The sequence below is a fragment of the Gorilla gorilla genome, chromosome 2, assembly GCF_029281585.2.
Source record: "Gorilla gorilla gorilla isolate KB3781 chromosome 2, NHGRI_mGorGor1-v2.1_pri, whole genome shotgun sequence".
In the NCBI taxonomy this organism is placed as follows: domain Eukaryota; kingdom Metazoa; phylum Chordata; class Mammalia; order Primates; family Hominidae; genus Gorilla; species Gorilla gorilla.
Window position 1 is genome coordinate 145,731,212 of NC_086017.1, and position 21,543 is coordinate 145,752,754.

General features: G+C 40.8%; 1 protein-coding gene across 47 annotated transcripts in view; it reads left to right on the forward strand.

Moving 5' to 3' along the window:
• Positions 1 to 21,124, forward strand: part of CEP63 (centrosomal protein 63) — an 89,649-nt gene extending 68,525 nt beyond the window's left edge. For 22 of the 47 annotated variants that reach the window (XM_019023953.4, XM_019023957.4, XM_055383294.2 and 19 more), the window contains 3 exons: positions 4,038 to 4,243; positions 5,046 to 5,325; positions 7,275 to 7,665. In XM_019023953.4, coding sequence (XP_018879498.4) covers positions 4,038 to 4,243; positions 5,046 to 5,325; positions 7,275 to 7,433 — 645 coding nt within the window. In that variant the 3' untranslated portion in view covers positions 7,434 to 7,665. Of the gene's footprint in view, positions 1 to 4,037; positions 4,244 to 5,045; positions 5,326 to 7,274; positions 7,666 to 20,903 lie in introns of those variants that run through there. The other 25 variants (XM_055383318.2, XM_031008967.3, XM_004037685.5 and 22 more) reach the window with 4 other exon arrangements.
• The last annotated feature ends 419 nt before the right edge of the window (positions 21,125 to 21,543 follow it).

Sequence of the window (21,543 nt, forward strand, 5' to 3'; positions counted from 1 at the left end):
ACTTTAAGTTTTAGGGTACATGTGCACATTGTGCAGGTTAGTTACATATGTATACATGTGCCATGCTGGTGCGCTGCACCCACTAACTCGTCATCTAGCATTAGGTTTATCTCCCAATACTATCCCTCCCCCCTCCCCCCACCCCACAACAGTCCCCAGAGTGTGATGTTCCCCTTCCTGTGTCCATGTGATCTCATTGTTCAGTTCCCACCTATGAGTGAGAATATGCAGTGTTTGTTTTTTTGTTCTTGCGATAGTTTACTGAGAATGATGATTTCCAATTTCATCCATGTCCCTACAAAGGACATGAACTCATCATTTTTTATGGCTGCATAGTATTCCATGGTGTATATGTGCCACATTTTCTTAATCCAGTCTATCATTGTTGGACATTTGGGTTGGTTCCAAGTCTTTGCTATTGTGAATAATGCCGCAATAAACATACGTGTGCATGTGTCTTTATAGCAGCATGATTTATAGTCCTTTGGGTATATACCCAGTAATGGGATGGCTGGGTCAAATGGTATTTCTAGTTCTAGATCCCTGAGGAATCGCCACACTGACTTCCACAGTGGTTGAACTAGTTTACAGTTCCACCAACAATGTAAAAGTGTTCCTGTTTCTCCACATCCTCTCCAGCACCTGTTGTTTCCTGACTTTTTAATGATCGCCATTGTAACTGGTGTGAGATGGTATCTCATTGTGGTTTTGATTTGCATTTCTCTGATGGCCAGTGATGATGAGCATTTTTTCATGTGTTTTTTGGCTGCATAAATGTCTTCTTTTGAGAAGTGTCTGTTCATGTCCTTTGCCCACTTTTTGATGGGTTTGTTTGTTTTTTTCTTGTAAATTTGTTTGAGTTCATTGTAGATTCTGGATATTAGCCCTTTGTCAGATGAGTAGGTTGCCAAAGACAAAAACCACATGATTATCTCAATAGATGCAGAAAAGGCCTTTGACAAAATTCAACAACCCTTCATGCTAAAAACTCTCAATAAATTAGGTATTGATGGGACGTATTTCAAAATACTAAGAGCTATCTATGACAAACCCACAGCCAATATCATACTGAATGGGCAAAAACTGGAAGCATTCCCTTTGCAAACTGGCACAAGACAGGGATGCCCTCTCTCACCACTCCTATTCAACATAGTGTTGGAAGTTCTGGCCAGGGCAATTAGGCAGGAGAAGGAAATAAAGGGTATTCAGTTAGGAAAAGAGGAAGTCAAATTGTTCCTCTTTGCAGACGACATGATTGTATATCTAGAAAACCCCATTGTCTCAGCCCAAAATCTTCTTAAGCTGATAAGCAACTTCAGCAAAGTCTCAGGATACAAAATCAATGTACAAAAATCACAGGCATTCTTACCAACAACAGACAAACAGAGAGCCAAATCATGAGTGAACTCCCATTCACAATTGCTTCAAAGAGAATAAAATACCTAGGAATCCAACTTACAAGGGATGTGAAGGACCTCTTCAAGGAGAACTACAAACCACTGCTCAAGGAAATAAAAGAGGATACAAACAAATGGAAGAACATCCCATGCTCATGGGTAGGAAGAATCAATATCATGAAAATGGCCATACTGCCCAAGGTAATTTATAGATTCAATGCCATCCCCATCAAGCTACCAATGCCTTTCTTCACAGAATTGGAAAAAACTACTTTAAAGTTCATATGGAACCAAAAAAGAGCCCTCATCGCCAAGTCAATCCTAAGCCAAAAGAACAAAGCTGGAGGCATCACTCTACTTGACTTCAAACTATACTACAAGGCTACAGTAACCAAAACAGCATGGTACTGGTACCAAAACAGAGATACAGATCAACAGAACAGAACAGAGCCCTCAGAAATAATGCCGCATATCTACAACTATCTGATCTTTGACAAACCTGACAAAAACAAGCAATGGGGAAAGGATTCCCTATTTAATAAATGGTGCTGGGAAAACTGGCTAGCCATATGTAGAAAGCTGAAACTGGATCCCTTCCTTACACCTTATACAAAAATCAATTCAAGATGGATTAAAGACTTAAACGTTAGACCTAAAACCATAAAAACCCTAGAAGAAAACCTAGGCAATACCATTCAGGACATAGGCATGGGCAAGAACTTCATGTCTAAAACACCAAAAGCAATGGCAACAAAAGCCAAAATTGACAGATGGGATCTAATTAAGCTAAAGAGCTTCTGTACAGCAAAAGAAACTACCATCAGAGTGAACAGGCAACCTACAAAATGGGAGAAAATTTTCGAAAGGATTTATTTTTAAAGCACAAACCCACGAGGTTGGGAATAATAGGAGAGGAGACAATAGCTAAACATTTTGTAAGGGGGAAAGTGGGAAGGAGGGAAGGAAGGAAGGAAGGGAGGGAGGGAACTTGATATCCCCTAATAAAGTCAATACTAAGCTACTAGTGGAGAACTCTAAGAACTAAACTGATTTATACCACAGAATTCTGTAAAGGCTTAGGATTCAGCAGTACTTTGTTGAGAGACTCTTATCTTATGTAGTGATTATCTGTTCATATTTAAGAATTGAGAACTCTCAGGGGAACTTAAGCCAGACCATGACCAGAGATGCTGTTCAGCTTAATTTCTCCTGAAACTTCCAGCTATCAATAATAGTGGTAATACTGTTCTTTCTTTACACAGCTAGATGTGTGCTTGCTACTCAGTTTTCATATTACCTTTCATATTCATTTATCTGTAGTAATTGTTTATAAAATAATAACTTAGAGAAATTTTTAAAACATACCTGAATGAAGGTAAGCATTATCATTTTTTAATAAGTATGTTTAATGACATCAGACATCAAACTGGTGAAAACCTTGTCAGCAGTTTAAGCTTTCTCTAGTTTTGAAATTACATACAGTGTGAATATGTTGTACATATTATGAAGAATAATTATTAGAAAATGCCCTTTTGCATTTTACCATGTAGGAAGCTGAAGTTACTTGTACAAATGAATGTTTGGGTTAAATGTCTATTTTAATAAATTACCTAATTATCTTAATAATGAAAGCAACAGCTCTGATAAATTACTTACCATGTTTTAAAAACCGATAATAGTTTCATTTTAACTCGTATGTCCTGCAGATATTCTTCTCTGATATTTTATCTGGCATTGACAACTTGTTGAAAGATTTTGTAGCTCATAGTCACTACTTGTACACAGATAGTTCACAGGTATATTTTAAAGTTTATGTTTTTGTTAGGAAAATTATGTTTGTCAGACCACTCTTGACCAGCTTACTTTCAGAATTTGTTTTTTTTTTTTTTTTTTTTTTTTTTTTACAGAAAAGACCAAGCTAACCATGGTATTAAACTCCAAAGATTACCATAACTTTGCATAATACTAATTAAAATATTTTGTCATTAGAAAAAAAATCACCCAGACTACCATTTTTTCAAGTAGTGTCTTACCAGGAAACACCTAGAATTGAAGAGCAATAAAATTTATGATAGCAGATCAGAATAGTAATTCCCACTATATACTTGAATCCTGCTTTATCATGTCCAAATTTATATATGAGTAGATACCAAAGTTGTAGAAAAGTGTTTAAGATTAGAGATTATGTATTTAAAAGTTGTCCCTGCCAGCCAGAAGATTTTTCTCAGAACTTTTTGTTCAAATTTCTTTCCTTGAACTAGGTCTCCGTTTTCTTCCATTAGTATTCTGGGGCTATTCAACCTTCACCTTCTTGCAGAAGAAACATGGCTGCTATTTTCCTTCTTCTTCCCTGTTTCTGATTCCCTCTTACAGCTTTCCTCCATCCTGATTCCATCCTTCCTCCACCTTCTTGGAATTCCTTGCCACACAAGGAAGCCCATTGTGCTTCTAGTGTTCCACTACCATTTACTTGAAGAATTCTTTATCTCTGTTAGTCTTAGGAGGGCTAAAAACAAAGCTTCATTAAAGCCATAGATTAACTACTTACAACTAAAAAACACTGAATTTTCCAACCAGCAGTATCACAGATCACAGGTATTCTTGTACAGATTAAGTGACTCTAGTATTCTTTTTTATTAGGCAAAAGAGATTTCACTAGCAGACCTCCAGGAGAATTATATTGAGGCATTAAATAAATTAGTGTCTGAAAATCAACAACTACAGAAAGATTTGATGAATACCAAATCTCAGCTGGAGATTTCTACTCAGATGTGCAAAAAACAAAATGACAGGATCTTTAAACCAACACACAGCAGAACAACTGAGTTCAAGAATACAGAGTTCAAGTAAAATTTTTTAAAAGTTTATTTAAAATGTGTATTGGTACAGTATAATTCTTATTTTTTTGAGAATAATTTTTGACTTACAGAAATTAAATCTTCATCAAGGGACTCAGTGTTTAATTCTGAAGTATAGTGTGCACAAGTAAAGCTATGATCATGTTAAAAAATGGATGGGGGAGGTGTTTAGCATTTTCATTAAAGCTTTAGTTTTGTACACTCTGGATGTCAGTGTAAACAAGATGTGTATTACCTGAGGCTTTTCATGCTGCCTTCCACCTCTTCAACCCCATTTGCCCATAAGAAGTAGAATTTGGCTTTTTATAAACAGCTTCCTTTGTGTTTTTAGTCAATTTGTTATAGGCTGTTACCGTAAGAAATAAGCATTCGGTGAAAAGCCACTTGGCTTCAGCTCATACTATATGGCTTACATGTTTTCCTACCCAAAGCCTTTGCTGACACCCTCACCTCCACTCCTACACCCACCCAATCCCCTAGTTAGGTTAGGTGCCTTCTTATGTGCACAGCACTTCTCCTGTCCCAGCACTAACCACACTAGATTACTCTGGCAGCTTGTTTGTCTTTCTTGCTATACCATAAGTGTGTGAGGGCAGGGACTTGGTAGTGGGAATTGGATATTTGGGGCCTGAATGAATGAAATAAATCTCTTTCTCATCTGAGTAAGTTGCTCATTTTGTAAATTGTAGCCTTATTAGTTAGGCTGTTAAGCAGATTTCCTACATTTCTGTTGGAAAGAGAAAAGTTGCTACAATTTTTTATTTGTTTTGTTTTCTAATCTACCATCCAGGCCAACCCATGGCCAGCACAGACATGATGGAATAAAGACTGAGCACTACAAAACAGGTCTTCATTCTCCAAGAGGACAAGCGTCGGATAGTATAAACCCCATGTCTAGGGTGCTAAGCCCCCTGAGTCCTCAAATCAGCCCTTGCAGCTTCACCAGGTCTTTGACTTCCTACTCTCTATGTAAAACTCATTCTTTGCCTTCAGCGCTAGATACAAATGAAGCCAATTTTTCTGACACTATGTCTGAGAGTATGAATGACCAAGAAGAGTTTATATCTTCGGTATGGAAACTTTCTGATCTTACTAATTTGTTAGTTTTTTTAGTTTGCTTTGATTTTTTATTTTAAGGGTGAAGAAGGTGATTTTTTTTTTTCCTTACTGATTCTTTTATCGTAAGTACTCTTCATTATTCTCAGGTATCCCTGTCATACAGTTTTTGCTTGTGAAGACACTTTCGGCCAAGACTACTTTTCAGAATGTTCTGAAATATGTTATACGTATTCATTTGTCTTTAACCCTTATTGGAAATTCCCTTCTTGCCCTTTTCAGAGATGCTCAATTTTCTTCTGGAATGGTTAGTTCAAGAACCGTCTCTGGATGCCAAGATAGTCCTGAGGCACAGGCAGTGAAGGAGGAAAAGAGGAACTGCTGGAAAGGAGAAAGGGAGTGTGGAGGGGGAGGAAGGCTGTGCCTCTGATGTGTGCAGAGCATGGCTTGGGGGTCACAGATGGTGGCCCTCAGGGCAGAATGTGCCTTGGACACCATGCCGGTCCCTTGCTCCTTCCATTGCTGGGCAGGCTGCACCATCTTTTTGCCTTCTGCACCAAAGCACTTGCCATGGGCCCTTCATTTCCTGTCACCAGCTGTGGCCATATAGACGTGAAAGTGCAGTATTTCTGACTTATTAATGTGCTACCAAGTCCATGGAAAGGTTTTCTTTTATTTTTCAAAATAAGTCCTCACTTCACTTTCTTCGTAAGTTTAGCAGCAAAATTTTTTTGGCACCAAAACTTTCCCTGGCCTGAACTGATGTGTTAGTATGTATAGATTTTCTCTGTTCCACTTAGCGTGAGTATCCATGTGTTTTGCTTCAAAAATATCAGTGTGTTTAGTGATGGGATGTTCCCTCAGACTCCACTGGGGTAATACAGTTGATCCTCATTATTCACAGATTTTGTATTTGTGAATTTGTCTACTCCCTAAACTTTATCTGTAACTCCCAAATCAGTATGCGCAGCGCTTCCACAGTCATTCGTGGACATATGCAGAGTGGCAAAAAATTTGAGTGACCGACTTGCACAATCCCAGCCAAGGTCGAAGTAGGCAGCACTCTGCCTTGTTGCCCCTGCTTATGCGGAGGTGACCAGAGGGTGGAGATGGACGGGGCAGCACAGTGTAGGGAAAGAAGCTCAGCTCCATGCCAGTTGGATAGAGTCTGAATCCCAGCTTCAGGACCAGTTAGTGGGGCAGCCTCAGGAGAGTTACCACTTCTGAACCTCATGTCTCTCATGTGAAATAAAAAATACAGAATCTACCAGAATGATTTGTTCTAGGATTTAGGATTATGCTCTCTGTGTGGGGTATGTGTGTATGTGTGTGTGTATGTATTTGTTGTATGTGTGTATTTTCCCTGGGCCAAAAATTCTGTGTTTGCTAATTCAGTGTTTTGGGTGACTTTATAGAACACAACTACTGCTATTGTGAATGAGTATTGACTGCATATGGCATATGTTCTATGTTACCTTTCTAAAATCAGAATTCTGAAATATCACTAGCCTCAAGGGTTTCAGATAAGGGACTGTGGACTGAAAATTTGGAGGAGAAAAAATAATTGATTTTAGCTGGCATCTAATTTATTTTTGTTAAATTTTTGTGCTTTAAAATAAAAGTGACATACTTAGGTTTTTAAAGTGAGTTTGAAATAATAGGCATTAACTATGGAAGCATATATAAGTCTAAATTGAAACATTCTTCAGACCAATAACTAATATATGATACTTTACATTGTTACAATTTGGGTCAGAAACGGAGAGATCTGTGTTAATTTTTGCAGAACTTACTGATTTTTGTTCTTTTATTGCTCTTGTCATTAGGATGAAAACCAAAAAAGTATCTTCAGAGGAAAAAAATCACCTTTTAATATTGCTAGTTAGAAAATGTCATGAACAGTGTATCTTAGAAATATAATATTCTACTTATTTACACATGTCAAAATTTGTGTCTCTTCCAGTGTTCCTTGCCTGTATCTCCCCTTGGTTCAATAGCTACCAGATTTTTGGAAGAGGAGGAACTGAGGTCTCATCACATTCTAGAGCGCTTGGATGCCCATATTGAAGAACTAAAAAGAGAGAGTGAAAAGACAGTGAGACAATTCACAGCCTTAAAGTAGCCTCTTAAAAAAATCACAATCTTGGAAATAAAAATAAACACCATAGAGTTACTGTCATCTGAAGTAGCAGCTCTTTAAAAACATGAAGAGATAAAATTATAAAAATGATACATCTAAAGCAGTGGTGAAGAAAGCTGAAAAACTGATACTTTTGATAGGCATTTTCTCTGCACTGGTTTGTTTAAAGGACTTCTTCCAGTAATAACTTGAGAGAATAAACCACTTTGCTAGACTTTTTTCTCATATGAATATTTATTATCATAAAGTGATACTTACCTTGCTGACTTAAATGTGAATAGCTATGTACTAATTGAAATAAGGATTTTATGATACATGTTGAAAATAAAGTAACTGCAGGAACTTTCTTTAGGGGAAATGTGTAGAAGCATGGATTTAGGGGTCAAACTTACCTGGATTGATAGACTGGTTTTGCCACTTACCAGCCAACGGGGCTTGTTATTTACTGGGCTGGTAGCCCCTACTAGCCAAGGGGCTGGTAGTGTGTAAAGTCAGGCTGGTAGTGAATAAGGGGGGGTGTGCTAAAGAACCTTAGGAAGCAGTCCTCTCTTGCTCAACACTCATGCAGAGGAGAGAGGCAGGGAGGGCAAGGGACTGGCTGTCATGCACGGTGCCCATGGAATATCCATTGGAAATAAATGTTTAGCGTCTGCACTGCTGAGGACAAGTTTAGATGGGAGACAAAGATCTGGATGTTGATGTGCCGGAGGCATTTGAAACCATGGGAGTTGATAAGATCCACCAGGGAGGCTGTGGAGAGAGAGAGGAGCAGGAGGCTGGGTTTGGGGCCCTGAAAGATGCCAGCATCTGAGGATCACAGGAAATAGATCTAGCAAAGGAACTAGGATGTGCAGTTACAGATGAGAAAGGTCAGTGTAGTGTACTTGCCAGCTCAAGGGTGTGGCCTCTGTGAACCCTTTTTCTGTAGTGGATCTTTCCCATCAGCGTAAAACATCCTGTTATTTCCCCTTTTTAAATAAAACCTCAGTTTTTTTTAATGCCTCTCTATTTACTGCTCTGTATGTTTGCTTCCCTTCACCCAAACACTTCTGGAAAGAGTTGTCTGCAGTGACTCTTTCCAGTTCCTCACCCCGCCCCACCGTAGTTCTCTTCCTAACCCTCTCCAACACCACTTCCATCCCCAGACTGCTTTCTTGCTCTTGAGTTCACCAGTGACCTAATCAGTGTCTGAGCATCATTCAGCACAGTTGGACTCTCTCTTGGCTTCTGTGACCTGGAACTTCTGGTTTCCTCTCTACCTCATCCTCCACTCCATCTCGTGGCTTTTCCTCTTCTAACCTCTAAGTCAGAGGGCCCCCTAGAGCTCTGTCATGGGTTTTCTCCCTCAGCATTCTCTTCCCTAGAAGTTTCCATTCCATTCTCAAGCTCTTAATACCACCTATAGGCCAGTGACCCTTACATTTATTACTAATCTTGACCTCTCCCCAGAGCTGCTGTCTTAGATACCTAGCTGCTTATGCGATGTCTTCACTTGGATATCTGACAAACATCTTGTTTCCAAGAGAGAACTCTTTATTCTCCCTCTTGCTAAGATTCCATATCAGGACATAGCATTATGTTTGCCAGTTCCTAGGAGTTACTTATAATTCCTTCCTTACCCACATCCGCATATCCAGTCATTTGGGAGGTCCTGTCATTTCTTCCCCCAGAATCTTATCTCAGACCCAACCATTTCCCTCCTGCACTTCTACCACCTGATCCAGAGTACTTCTCTCTCACCCTGATTCTGGCAGTAGCCTCCTAACTGATACTACTCACACCAGTAATTGAGGGAGCTTCTGGAGTTATCCTTTAGAAATGTAAATGAAACAGTGTCACCACTGCTTCCCTTCAGACTCTTCCAAGGCTTCTCTTTTTTTTTGATTGAGACAGAGTCTCATCACTCTGTCGCCTAGGCTGCAGTACAGTGGCAGGATCTCGGCTCTCTGCAATCTCCACCTCCCGGGCTCAAGTGATTCTCCTGCCTTAGCTTCCCGAGTAGCTGGGATTACAGGCGCATGCCACCAGGCCCAGCTAATTTTTGTATTTTTGGTAGGAACAGGGTTTCACCATGTAGGTCAGGCTGATCTCGAACTCCTGACCTCAAGTGATCCACCCGCCTGAGCTTCCCAAAGTGCTGGGTTATAAGCGTGAGCCACTGCACCCAGCCCCAAGGCTTCTTACTGCACTCAGAATAAAATCCAAATGAATTAGTATAGCCTACAGAGTGTCAATAATCTGGGCCTAATCACCCATTGCATCATCCTTTACTGTGCTCCACCCATGCTGGCCTCCTTTCTGTTTATTGAGTGCAGCAAGCTTTAACATGTTAGGGTCTTTCATTTGCAGTTTACCCTGAGTATTCCCTTTCTCTTACCTCACCTTTGATTGGCGTTTTCCCCCTTGCAGACCTGCACTCTGGCATCCTCTCCTGAGCAAGCCTTCTTTGATTGCTGCCTCCCAAACCTGTTTCTCCCCATTTCTCTAGCTCATTGGCCTGTGTTATTTGCTTCATAGTGCCCACCACTATCTGAAATCATTTCATTACTTGATTTATGTTTGTACTGTCTATTTCTGTCTTTAGAATTAAAACTCCTTGAGGGCAAGGACTTTGCTTCTCTGGTTCATGGTGGGATCCTCATCACCCAGCACAAGCCCAACACTTAGGAGAGGCTCAGCTAGTTTGAACCAATGGAAAATGCCATTCCTGAGGTGCACCACATCATTTCTTTCGTGTTGGTGTGCATGCTGTCCTTCAGTTTGTCCCCTCTTCCCACACCCTGTCATGTGCTCCTAAAACTCCCCCTTTACTTGGCCACTTTATCTGGCTTGGCAAAGCTTTCCCATATCCCCTGACCCATGTCAGGGAACTTTTCTCCTCATTGCTGTCATGGCACCCTGTGTGTGGCTCTGACCAGACTATGCTATCCGCTTTGATTTCTATCTTTCAGGGGCTAAGTCCTGCCTACATCCTCAGTCAGCTTGCTGCCTAACACATAACAGATCCTAAGCAAATATTGGGTGGATGAAAATCACTACCATTCAAGGCTTCATTGTATTTATCAGTAAAACTGAAATAATATCTAATGGGGTTGAGAAGATTTACTGAAAATATATAATTGAAAGGGCTTTGTAGTTTTAAGTACTGTACCTATGTGCATTGCTGTTATATTCAGGAGATTTCTGAGTTTTAGACAGTCCCAAGCGTCAGCTTAAAATCTGTAGACTGCAGCCCGTTTCTGAAACGTTTGTACTACGTATTGACTAGGAGGAACAATGACAGACTCTGTAGTCACCGGAAATACTTAAGGAATCATGAGGTACTATGTATTTCCTTAAATTATACTGTTTTTTAAAGCTGAAGTATCTAATAGTTAATGGGTTGTCCAAATTTGTCAGAACATTTGACTGTAATTTAATGTCTCACCATTTTTCAAAAAGATATATTAATACCAAATATTAAAATGTGTCAAGACTAAATCTGAGTTAGTGTCTTAACACACATTTTCCAAAATCTCTCAGTGATCAGGGTACCCAAATGAGATGAAAAGATTAGGGATTGGTAGTCTACTTTTGGTGTTTACAGATAATGTTTTATTGGGCAAGTCATCTCATTCCTCTTGTCCTGGATTCCCATGAATTTTCATCTGGATTCCTACGCAGATTTTAGCTGAAGAGGGCAAAGTTGACTTCCCACTGTGGGCTGGACATTACCTTCCCTTGCAGACTCATTTGATCTCAACAAGTGTAGAAAAAATACTACAGCACTCTGTTTCTGTGACATCTGCTTAAACCCAAACAATTCTTACCTTCTCTCTCTTACATACACATAACACCTGGTAAACTGTGGGTGATGATTTTCTGTTTGCAAAACACTCGAGTCCAGTACCTAAAAGTTACAGATAAGAAAGATAATTATAAAATAAGCTCTATGGCATGAGAACATAGGTTAAGCAAACAGTTGTCATGAACAGCACTGAAATATAGAAAAAGTTAGAAATGTGTCAGCTTGTCCCAAAACAGTTTGAAATAGTATAAATGCATCAAAAAGTAACAAACAGAATCGGGGCCGAGGGAAAATGAGGGCCGTAAACATTGATTCACTAATGAATCTAGTTGTCCAGTTGCTAGAGGAAGGCAGCCAAGTTACCTCTGAGCTTCAGAGGGGGAAAAGCAGAGGAGAAAACATTTACCTAAAAGGTTTATGGTGCCCATAAGATAAAAAAAAAAATCATAGACTTAAGAAAAGCACAGATTTTTTCTGTGTGTTTGAATAAGCGTTTTGTAAAGTATGTGAGTATCCAGAAGAGAAGTCCAACATTTTCATAACTGGTAATAATAATCTGCACAGCTCCCCCCACAGTATGCTTCACTGTGGGTTGATGGCATAAGGCTGACATCCAAATTCAGAGGAAACTGTTCTTAGAGGACCACAAACATGATTGCGTAAAGCTCTCATGGCCTGAAAAGGGAAAATTTAGAGGGATGATAGACTGCTTTAAACCAATCTTTTGTAAAAGCTATTTCTCCACAGTGCAATTTTGATAATTCAGACATACAATTCACATCTTTTTTTTCCCTCTCTGTGAGGAACTAGAATTTGGGAATTTTATGTTGCCCATTAAGGCCAGGTTCAATTATTTGACAATCATCCAATCAGAGGAACTTTTGCACTCCTCTTAGAAAAAGAACATAAGGCAGTAGTTGATAGGAGAAGGTCTAAAACTCCTTGATATTAAATGCAAAACATTTATTAATGTTAATAATAGTAATATATTAAATGCAAAAAATGTGCATTGTGCATTTTTCTGGGGAGAAGGTTCATAATTTTCATTAGAATCTTGAAGGTGTCTGTGAATCAAAAAGAGATTAAAAACCATAGCTATAGGGACTAGAGTTCTCCCAGAATGGTATCCCATTTCCTGGGGAGAGACATAAAATTGGTGGAGTCCAACCTCTCCCTTCTGGGGCTGAATTTTAAAGTGCAGTTGAATAGTCATTCAAAATTTAAGCTTTTCAATAATAAAAAGACAATTCAGTTCAAAAATGGACAAAAGATTGGAATAGACATTTCTCCAAAGATGTACAGATGGCTATTAAGCAAATGAAAAGATGTTCAACATCATTAGTCATCAGAGAAATGCAAATCAAAATCAAAATGAGATACCATTACACTTCCACTATAATAAAAAAAATGGACAATCACAAGTGTTGAAGATGATGTGGAGAAATTGGAACACTCATATGTTGCTGATGGGAATGTAAAATAGTGCAGTCACTCTGGAAGACAGTTTGGCAGTTCCTCAAAAAGAGTTACCATATTACCCAGCAATACCAATCCTAAATATATGCCCAAGAAAAATGAAAATATATCCACACAAAAATTTGTACACAAATGATCTTAACATTATTCACAATAACACCAAAGTGGAAGCAACCTAAATGTCCATCATTGATGAATGAATAAACAAAATGTATATCCATGTAATGGAATGTTATTTGGGAACAAAAAGATTTGAATGAAGTATTATACTACTGATGCCACAGCATGGATGAACCTTGAAAACAGGAAGAAAGCAAAAAAAAAAAAAAAAAAAAATCCAATCACATATTGTATGACTCCATTTATATGAATTGCCCAGAATAGACAAATCTGTAGAGATAGAAAGTAGATTGGTAGTTGCTAGGGATTGGCGGCGGAAGGTTGGGGTGGGAAATGGGGTGGGGATAGTAGGATTGGGAGGTGAAGACTAAAGGGTATGGGGTTTCTTTTTGAGATGAAAATGTTCTAAAATTGATTGTGATGGTTGCACAACTCTGAATATAACAACTAAAAACAACTGAATTGTGTACTTTAAATGGGTGAATTATATAGTATGTAAATTATATCTTAATCACTGTTACCAAAAAAAAAAAAAAAAGCCTCTGATATATGGCAGCTCCTTAAAAATATCAAGTTTATATTAAGGGAATACCACAACACATATAGCACAAGCTATTCTAAAGTTTTCTATTTTCAACTCTCAGTTCACATTCAGGAGTAACGGTACCTTTCTTGGAGAGAGTGGATGATCAAGCTCTGTTAATCATTGCTTGTGGTGTGGGTTGGCTCTGCACTGTGCGATATTGTGGGGCAGAGGGCCGGGGGCCTGCACACCGCAGGGGTTCCTCCTCTTCCGGGTGGGAGTTCAGTCTTGGTGCTGCTTCCTGTTAGGCGAGGGTGCAGGCAGCAAAGGCCACTCATCAGCCAGGCAGTGTCTTGGCTATGTGTATTCTAAGGAGAAGCTGCAGGAATGCTTGGCGCTAACCTCAGTGCTTAGAGGAGGACTGTTTACAAACACTTTAGAGGGTTACAGACCACTGATGTGGAGTGGAGTGGAGAGTGGAGTGGGAGTGGGAGTGGGAGTGGAGTGGAATCAACCCGAGTAGAATGGAATGGAATGGAATGGAAGGGAAGGGAATGGAATGGAATAGAATGGAATCAACCCAAGTGGAATGGAATGGAATGGAATCAACCTGAGTGGAATGGAATGAAATGGAAGGAAATGGAAATGGAAATGGAAATGGAATACATGCATATTGAAATTCTGCCCTAAGACTGCTTAGCAAGTCCCTCAGTATCTCTACGAGCATGATTGGGCAAAGTAAAGAAAGAAAAGCCAAGTACATTACCTAAACCTGCTTTATTTCTTTGGCTATGAGAAACAGATCAGCTAAGATACTCTTTGAAACTAGTCTTCCTAGTCCTTTTCTGGAGTGGCTATCCCTTTGACAGGCATCCACTGGATGGGCTAATCATCAGTTCCCAGAGCTGTCCTGATTTCTGTGGCACCAGCTTTGGGAGGTAATGGGGGCCTCTCAGTGGGCCAGCTCTTGGATTTGTCTTGCCATTGATGTATAGCATAAACCCAAACAGCCCACCCGTCCCTGACTTTTCTGTGATCTAGGACATGTGTTTCAGATCCCCAACTTAAATAAAATACAACAAACAAGACCGGAAGTGTTATCTCCCAGTTAGTTCCTTCAGCCACAGGCAAGCATAGCCCTTGGTCCCAACAGGAGCATGCACTGCAACCCTGCAGGTCCCTGTGTAACCCAACAGGGCAGTGGCTGGGGCAGGAGCTCAGTGCTTCCCCAAGGATCCCCTTTTCTGGAAGACAGGCCCCTCAGCCCAGCATGGAACCCCAGGAGTAGCCTGTTCATATTAATAAATTCTGGACCATGGGCAAAGGACAGGAAAGGTTCCAGATTGGTGATATGTTCAACCTGCTACCTCCTGCATGAGCTATGGCTTGTAGACTAGGAGGGCATCACCTGATCTGTTTATTTTGCTCCAAAAAGGTTTAACATTAACCCATTGTTTAACAACACCAAGCAATTCCAGATGCTTCCCCAGGCAAAGTCATTCCTTAAATCCACATTTCTCAAGCTGTTTTCCAGAGATCCAAAATATTTGAAGTATTAAGTGTTTTATTAGTCCATTTTCATGCTGCTGATAAAGACATACCTGAGACTGGGTGATTTACAAAAGAAAGAGATGTAATAGACTTACAGTTCCACGTGGCTGAAACCTCACAATCATGGCGGAAGGCAAGGAGGAGCAAGTCACATCTTACATGGAGGGCAGCAGGCATAAAGAGATCCTGTGCAGAGAAACTCCCCTTTTTAAATCATCAGATCTTGCGAGACTTATTCACCATCACGAGAACAGCATGAGAAAGACCTGCCCCCATGATTCAACCACCTTCCACCAGATTCCTCCCACAACACATGGGAATTCAGGTGAAATTTGGGTGGGGCCCCAGCCAAACCACATCATTCCACCCCTGGACTCTCACATATCTTGTGTCCTCACATTTCAAAACCAATCATGCCTTCCCAACAATCTCCGAAAGTCTTAACTTATTTCAGCACTAACTCAAAAGTCCATAGTCCAAAGTCTCATCTGAGACAAGGCAAATCTGAGCCTATGAGCCTGTAAAATCGAAAATGAGTGAATTACTTCTCAGATACAATAGGGATACAGGCATTGGGTAAATATACCCATTCCAAATGGGAGAAATTGGCCAAAACAAAGGGGCTACAGGCCCCGTGCAAGTCCGAAATCCAGCGGGGCAGTCAAATCTTAAAGCTCCAAAATGATCTCTTTTGACCCCATGTTTCACATCCAGGTCACGCTGATGCAAAAGGTGGCTTCCCATGGTCTTGCACAGCTCCACTCCTGTGGCTTTGCATGGTACAGCCTCTCTCCCAGCTGCTTTCATGGGCTGGCATTGAGAGACTGTGGCTTTTCCAGGTGCATGGTGCAAGCTGTCGGTGGATCTACCGTTCTGGGGTCTGGAGGACAATGGCCCTCTTCTCACAGTTCCACCAGGCAGTACCCTAGTGGGGACTCTGTGTGTGGGCTCTGACCCCACATTTCCCTTTCGCACTGCCCTAGCAGAGGTTCTGCATGAAGACCCAACCTCTGCAGCAAACTTCTGCCTGGATATCCAAGCGTTTCTATACACCCTCTGAAATCTAGGTGGAGGTTCCCAAACCTCAATTCTTGTCTTCTACACACTTGCGGGACTAACACCACATGGAATCTGCCAAGGTTTGGGACTTGCACCCTCTGAAGCTATGGCCTGAGCTCTACGTTGGCCACTTTCAGCCACAGCTGGAGTGGCTGGGACACAGGGCACCAAGTTCCTAGGCTGCACACAGCATGGGGACCCTGGGGCCGGCCCATGAAACCATTTTTTCTTCCTAGGCCTCCAGGCCTGTTATGGGAGAGGCTGCTGTGAAGACCTCTGAAATGCCCTGGAGATATATTCCCCATTGTCTTGGGGATTAACATTTGGCTCATCATTACTTATGCGAATTTCTGCAGCTAGCTTGAATTTCTCCTCAGAAAGTGGGATTTGCTGTTCTATTGCATTGTCAGGCTGCAGATTTTCCAAACTTTTATGCTCTGTTTCTCATTTAAAACAATGCTTTTAACAGCACCCGAGTCACCTGTTGAATGCTTTGCTGCTTAGAAATTTCTTCTGCCAGATACCCTAAATCATCTCCCTCAAGTTCAAAATTCCACAAATCTCTGGAGTAGGGGCAAAATGCGGCCAGTCTCTGCTAAAACATAGCAAGAGCCACCTTTGCTCCAGTTCCCAACAAGTTCCTCATCTCCATCTGAAACCAGATCAGCCTGGATTTCATTGTCCATATAGTTATCAGCATTTTGGTCAAAGCCATTCAACAAGTCTCTAGGAAGTTCCAAACTTTCCCACATTTTCCTGTCTTCTTCTGAGCCCTCCAAGCTGTTCCAACCTCTGCCTGCTACCCAGTTCCAAAATCGCTTCCACATTTTCAGATATCTTTTCAGCAACACCCCACTCTACTGGTACCAATTTACTGTATTAGTCTGTTTTCATGCTGCTGATAAAGACATGCCTGAGACTGGGCGATTTACAGAAGAGGTGTAATGGACTTACAGTTCCACTTGGCTGGGAAAGCCTCACAATCATGGCAGAAGGCAAGAAGGAGCAAGTCACATCTTACGTGGAGGGCAGCAGGCAAAAAGAGAGCCTGTGCAGAGAAACTCCCCTTGTTAAAAACATCAGATCTCATGAGACTTATTCAGCACAGACTTATTCTGTGCTGTCATGAGAACAGCACAAGAAAGACCTGCCCCCATGATTCAACCACCTCCCACTGGGTCCCTCCCACAACATGTGGGAATTTATGATGAGATTTGGGCAGAGACACAACCAAATCACATCAAGTGTTTTTTAAGAATATGCCAAAACAGAATGGAAAACACAGCAAGTCAAATTCCCCAGGGCCAGGTCAGCCTCTGAATGGGATTAGGAGTGCCCTCTCTCCCTCCCACTGGCAAGCATCTTGCCTCAGCCTCCTCTGTTGCTTCCCAAATGGAATGGGAGCTGGTGGCTTAGGTACTTAGAGGTTCTTTACCTTCTGTGTGTCAGGGATGCCTCTGGCAGAGTTGAGGAGCCTATGGACCCCTCAGAATAATGACTAAGTGCATAAAGTAAGATACAAAGGCCGGGTGTGGTGGCTCACGCCTGTAATCCCAGCACTTTGGGAGGCTGAGGCAGGTGGATCACAAGGTCAGGAGATCGAGACCATCCTGACTAACATGGTGAAACCCCGTCTTTACTAAAAATACAAAAAATTAGCTGGGCATGGTGGCGGGCACCTGTAGTCCCAGCTACTTGGGAGGCTGAGGCAGGAGAATGGCGTGGACCCAGGAGGCGGAGCTTGCAGTGAGCTGAGATCGTGCCACTGCACTCCAGCCTGGGTGACAGAGCGAGACTCTGTCTCAACAACAACAACAACAACAACAACAACAACAACAACAGCAACAACAACAAAAGATACAAAGCATTAAATGGAAAATAAAATATCTTCATTCAGTTATGAAAACCTAAGAAAAAACAAATTTGTGATGTAGTATTATATGCACTTCTTTGTTAACTCATTAAATAACAAGACTGAGTGGCAGGTCTATCACCTACCATGCTTTTGAAGTGGGGACATATGAAAGTAATGTTTTAATATGTCCATCACAATTGTAATGAGCTATGAAAATATCTGTGATTTCTTTTAGAATAAAGCTACAGGTACTGCTAGCACTGTGGCCTATACTCATAATGGAAGAAAAGTACATTTCAGTCAGAGGTTATTGAAAATAAGGATGTCAGTTTTTCCCACCCAAGTTCATGGAACCCTAAATTGTATCATTGGATCCCTTGGGAAGTGTCTGTGGACTCCAGGTTAAGAATTTAGAGGCTTACTTATGTTTTATCTCATGCCTGGTCATGTTGGTTTTCTGGGAACATTCACTTGTTTACAGGAGGCAGTATTTGTGCTTAATGTCAATCTTGACTCTAAGAACTTAGTCTTTTTTTAAAAAATAATTTCAACTTTTATTTTAAATTCAGGGGGTGCACGTGCAGGTTTGTTACATGGGTGTACTGCATGATACTGAGGTTTGGGATATGGATGATCCCAATACCCAGGTAGTGAGCATAGTATCCAATAGACAGTTTTTCAACCCTTGCTCCCCTCCCTTCTTCCTCTTTCTATCCCCAGTGTCTATTGTTGCCATCTTTATGTCCGTTACTACCCAATGTCTAGCTCTCACTTGTAAGAGAGAACATACAGTATTTGGTTTTCTGTTCCTGCCTTATCTTGCTTAGGATAATGGCCTCTGGCTGCATCCATGTTGCTGCAAAGGACATGATTTCGTTCTTTTCTATGGCTGTGTAGTATTCCATGGTGTATATGTACCACATTTTCTTTATCTAATCCACTATTGATGGACACCTGGGTTGATTCTATGTCTTTGTTATTGTGAATGGTGTAATGCTGAATGTATGAGTTTATGTGTCTTTTTGGTGGAATGATTTATTTTCTTTTATATATATATACCTAGTAATGGAATTGCTGGGTCAAATGGTAGTTCTGTTTTAAGTTCATTGAGAAATCTCCAAACTGTTTTCCACAGTGGCTGTACTAATTTATATTCTCACCAACAGTGTATAAAGCATTCCCTTTTCTCTGCAACCACACCAGCATCTGTTGTTTTTTTGACTTTTTGATAATAGCCATTCTGACTGATGTGAGATGGTTATCTCAGTATGGTTTTCATTTGCATTTCTCTGATAATTAGTGATGTTGAGCATTTTTTCATATGTTTGTTGACTGCTTGTATGTCTTCTTTTGAGAAGTGTCTGTTCATCTCTTTTGCTCACTGTTTAATGGGGTTGTTTGCTTTTTGCTTGTTGAGTTGTTTAAGTTCCTTATAGATTCTGGATATTAAATCTTTGTCAGATTGTTTAGTTTGAGGATATGTTCTCCCATTTTGTTTACTCTGTTGATAGTTTCTTTTGCTGTGCAGAAGTTCTTTAGTTTAATTAGGTCCCACTTGTCAATTTTTGTTTTTGTTGCCATTGCTTTTGGGAACTTAGTCATAAATTTTTTGCCTAGGCTGATGTCCAGAATGGTGTTTCCTAGGCTTTCTTCTAGGTTTCTTATAATCTGAAATTTTACATTTAACTCTTTACTCCGTCTTGAGTTAATTTTTGTATATGATGAAAGGTAAGGGTCCAGTTTCAATCTTCTGCATATGGTTAGCCAGCTATCCCAGCACTGTTTGTTGAATAGGAAGTCCTTTACCCATGGTTTATTTTTGTTGACTTTGTTGAAGATCAGATGGCTGTAGGCATGTGGCTTTATTTCTGAGTTTTCTATTCTATTCCATTGTTCTATGTGTCTGTTTTTGCACCTGTACCATGCTGTTTTGGTTACTGTAGCTTTGTAGTATAGTTTGAAGTTGGATAGTGTGATGCCTCTGGCTTTGTTCTTTTTGCTTAGGGTTGCTTTGGGTATTCTGGCTAAGTAAGAGCTTAGCCTTCAAATGGGCTGAGATAATAAATCAACTTACCCAAGCAAGGTAATATTAATTTTTTTTATTCATGACATACTTTTTGGAATTTTGGAGAACTATTGTTCTGCATCTGACAGATCAGAGCATTCTACCTGTGTTAGAGTTAGGCCCTGAGGTTTTGGAAGCCCTCAGCATTTAGGACAGCATTTAGGGCAAGCCTGGGATGGTGAGTGCTCTTCTCCTGGGGCTTCTTGGAAGAAGACCAGGTTTGAACAAGCACACTACAGTCTCTGTAGGTCACAATCCCAATGCTTGACATGCAGCCTCATGGGCTGGCTGCATATGATCAGGGAGAAGCTGGACCACTCAGCCATTTCCTCTGCAGAGTTGCAGAGTATGCTACTGTCCTCTGTGGACAAGGGGCCTGTAGCACTATTGGAGGAGCTGGTGCTCTGTGTGCTCCAAGATAATTGCTCACTGCCGAAGTGCAGCTCCTTAGGACTGGGGTGAGAAGAGAGATGGAGGAGCGGCTTCTGCAGGGAGACCAGACAGAGCTCAGGTGGGCACAGCTCTAGACAGCAGTCCCAAATCTGTTTTTACAAAGCAATCCAACAGTTTCTGAATCTTTCTGAAATCTCAAGATGCATTTTGGATCCTTGACCTAAACTTAAACACTACAAACAAGGCCAAAAGTATTATCTAGTGATGTGTCAGACAATTATGTCTGTCTGCTGCTGGCATGCTCTGCTGCCTCTCATGCCAAGCTACAGGGTGCCTGCTCCAACAAGAAATATAATTCTTCAAATTAGGGTTTCTCATTATTTTTTAACACTGGATCTAAAAATATTTGATTAGATTCAAAATTTATTCATAATATTGCTAAGATTTTTTTTTTTGGTTATAGAGTCCCACTCTGTCACCCAGGCTGGAGTTCAGTGGTGCAGTCACAGCTCACTGCAACCTCCATCTCCTGGGCTCAAGTGATCCACCTCAGCCTCCTGAGTAGCTGGGACTTCAGGCACGTGCCCCCACACCTGGCTAATTTTTTGTATTTTTTTTTGTAGAGATGGGGTTTTACCATGTTGTCCAGTCTGGTTTTGAACTTCAGGATTCAAGCAATCCGCCAGCCTCAGCATCCCAAAGTGCTGGAATTACAAGTGTGAGCTACCACCACTGGCAGTTAAGAATTTTAACAATTTGTCAATGAAACAAGAATCTCAATTAGAGTCTTTATATACAATCTGTACTGTTGGAATTTTCAAATAAATATTGTAAAGAAAATTAACACTATTTTGCCAAAGCTTCTCATCAATACGGACTATGAAGAATTTAAAGACTGTCACTAAAAACATCAGGAATTTTCATGCTAGAAAGCTTAAGATAACTCTTTCCTTCTTTCCTTCCTTCCTTCCTTCCTTCCTTCTTTCTTTCCTTCCTTCCTTCATCCCTCCGTCCCTCCCTCCGTCCCCCTTCCCCTCCCTCCCTGTCTCTCTCTCTCTTCCTTCTTTCCCTCCCTCCCTCCCTCCCTTCCTTCCATCCTTCCTTCCTTCCATCCTTCCTTCCTTCCTTCCTTCCTTCCTTCCTTCCTTCCTTCCTTCCTTCCTTCCTTCCTCCCTTCCTTCCTTGCTTCCCTCTTTCCCCCTCCTTCCCTCCCTCCCTTTCTTCCTTTCTTTCCTTTTTTCTTTCTTTCTTTGGAGACACGGT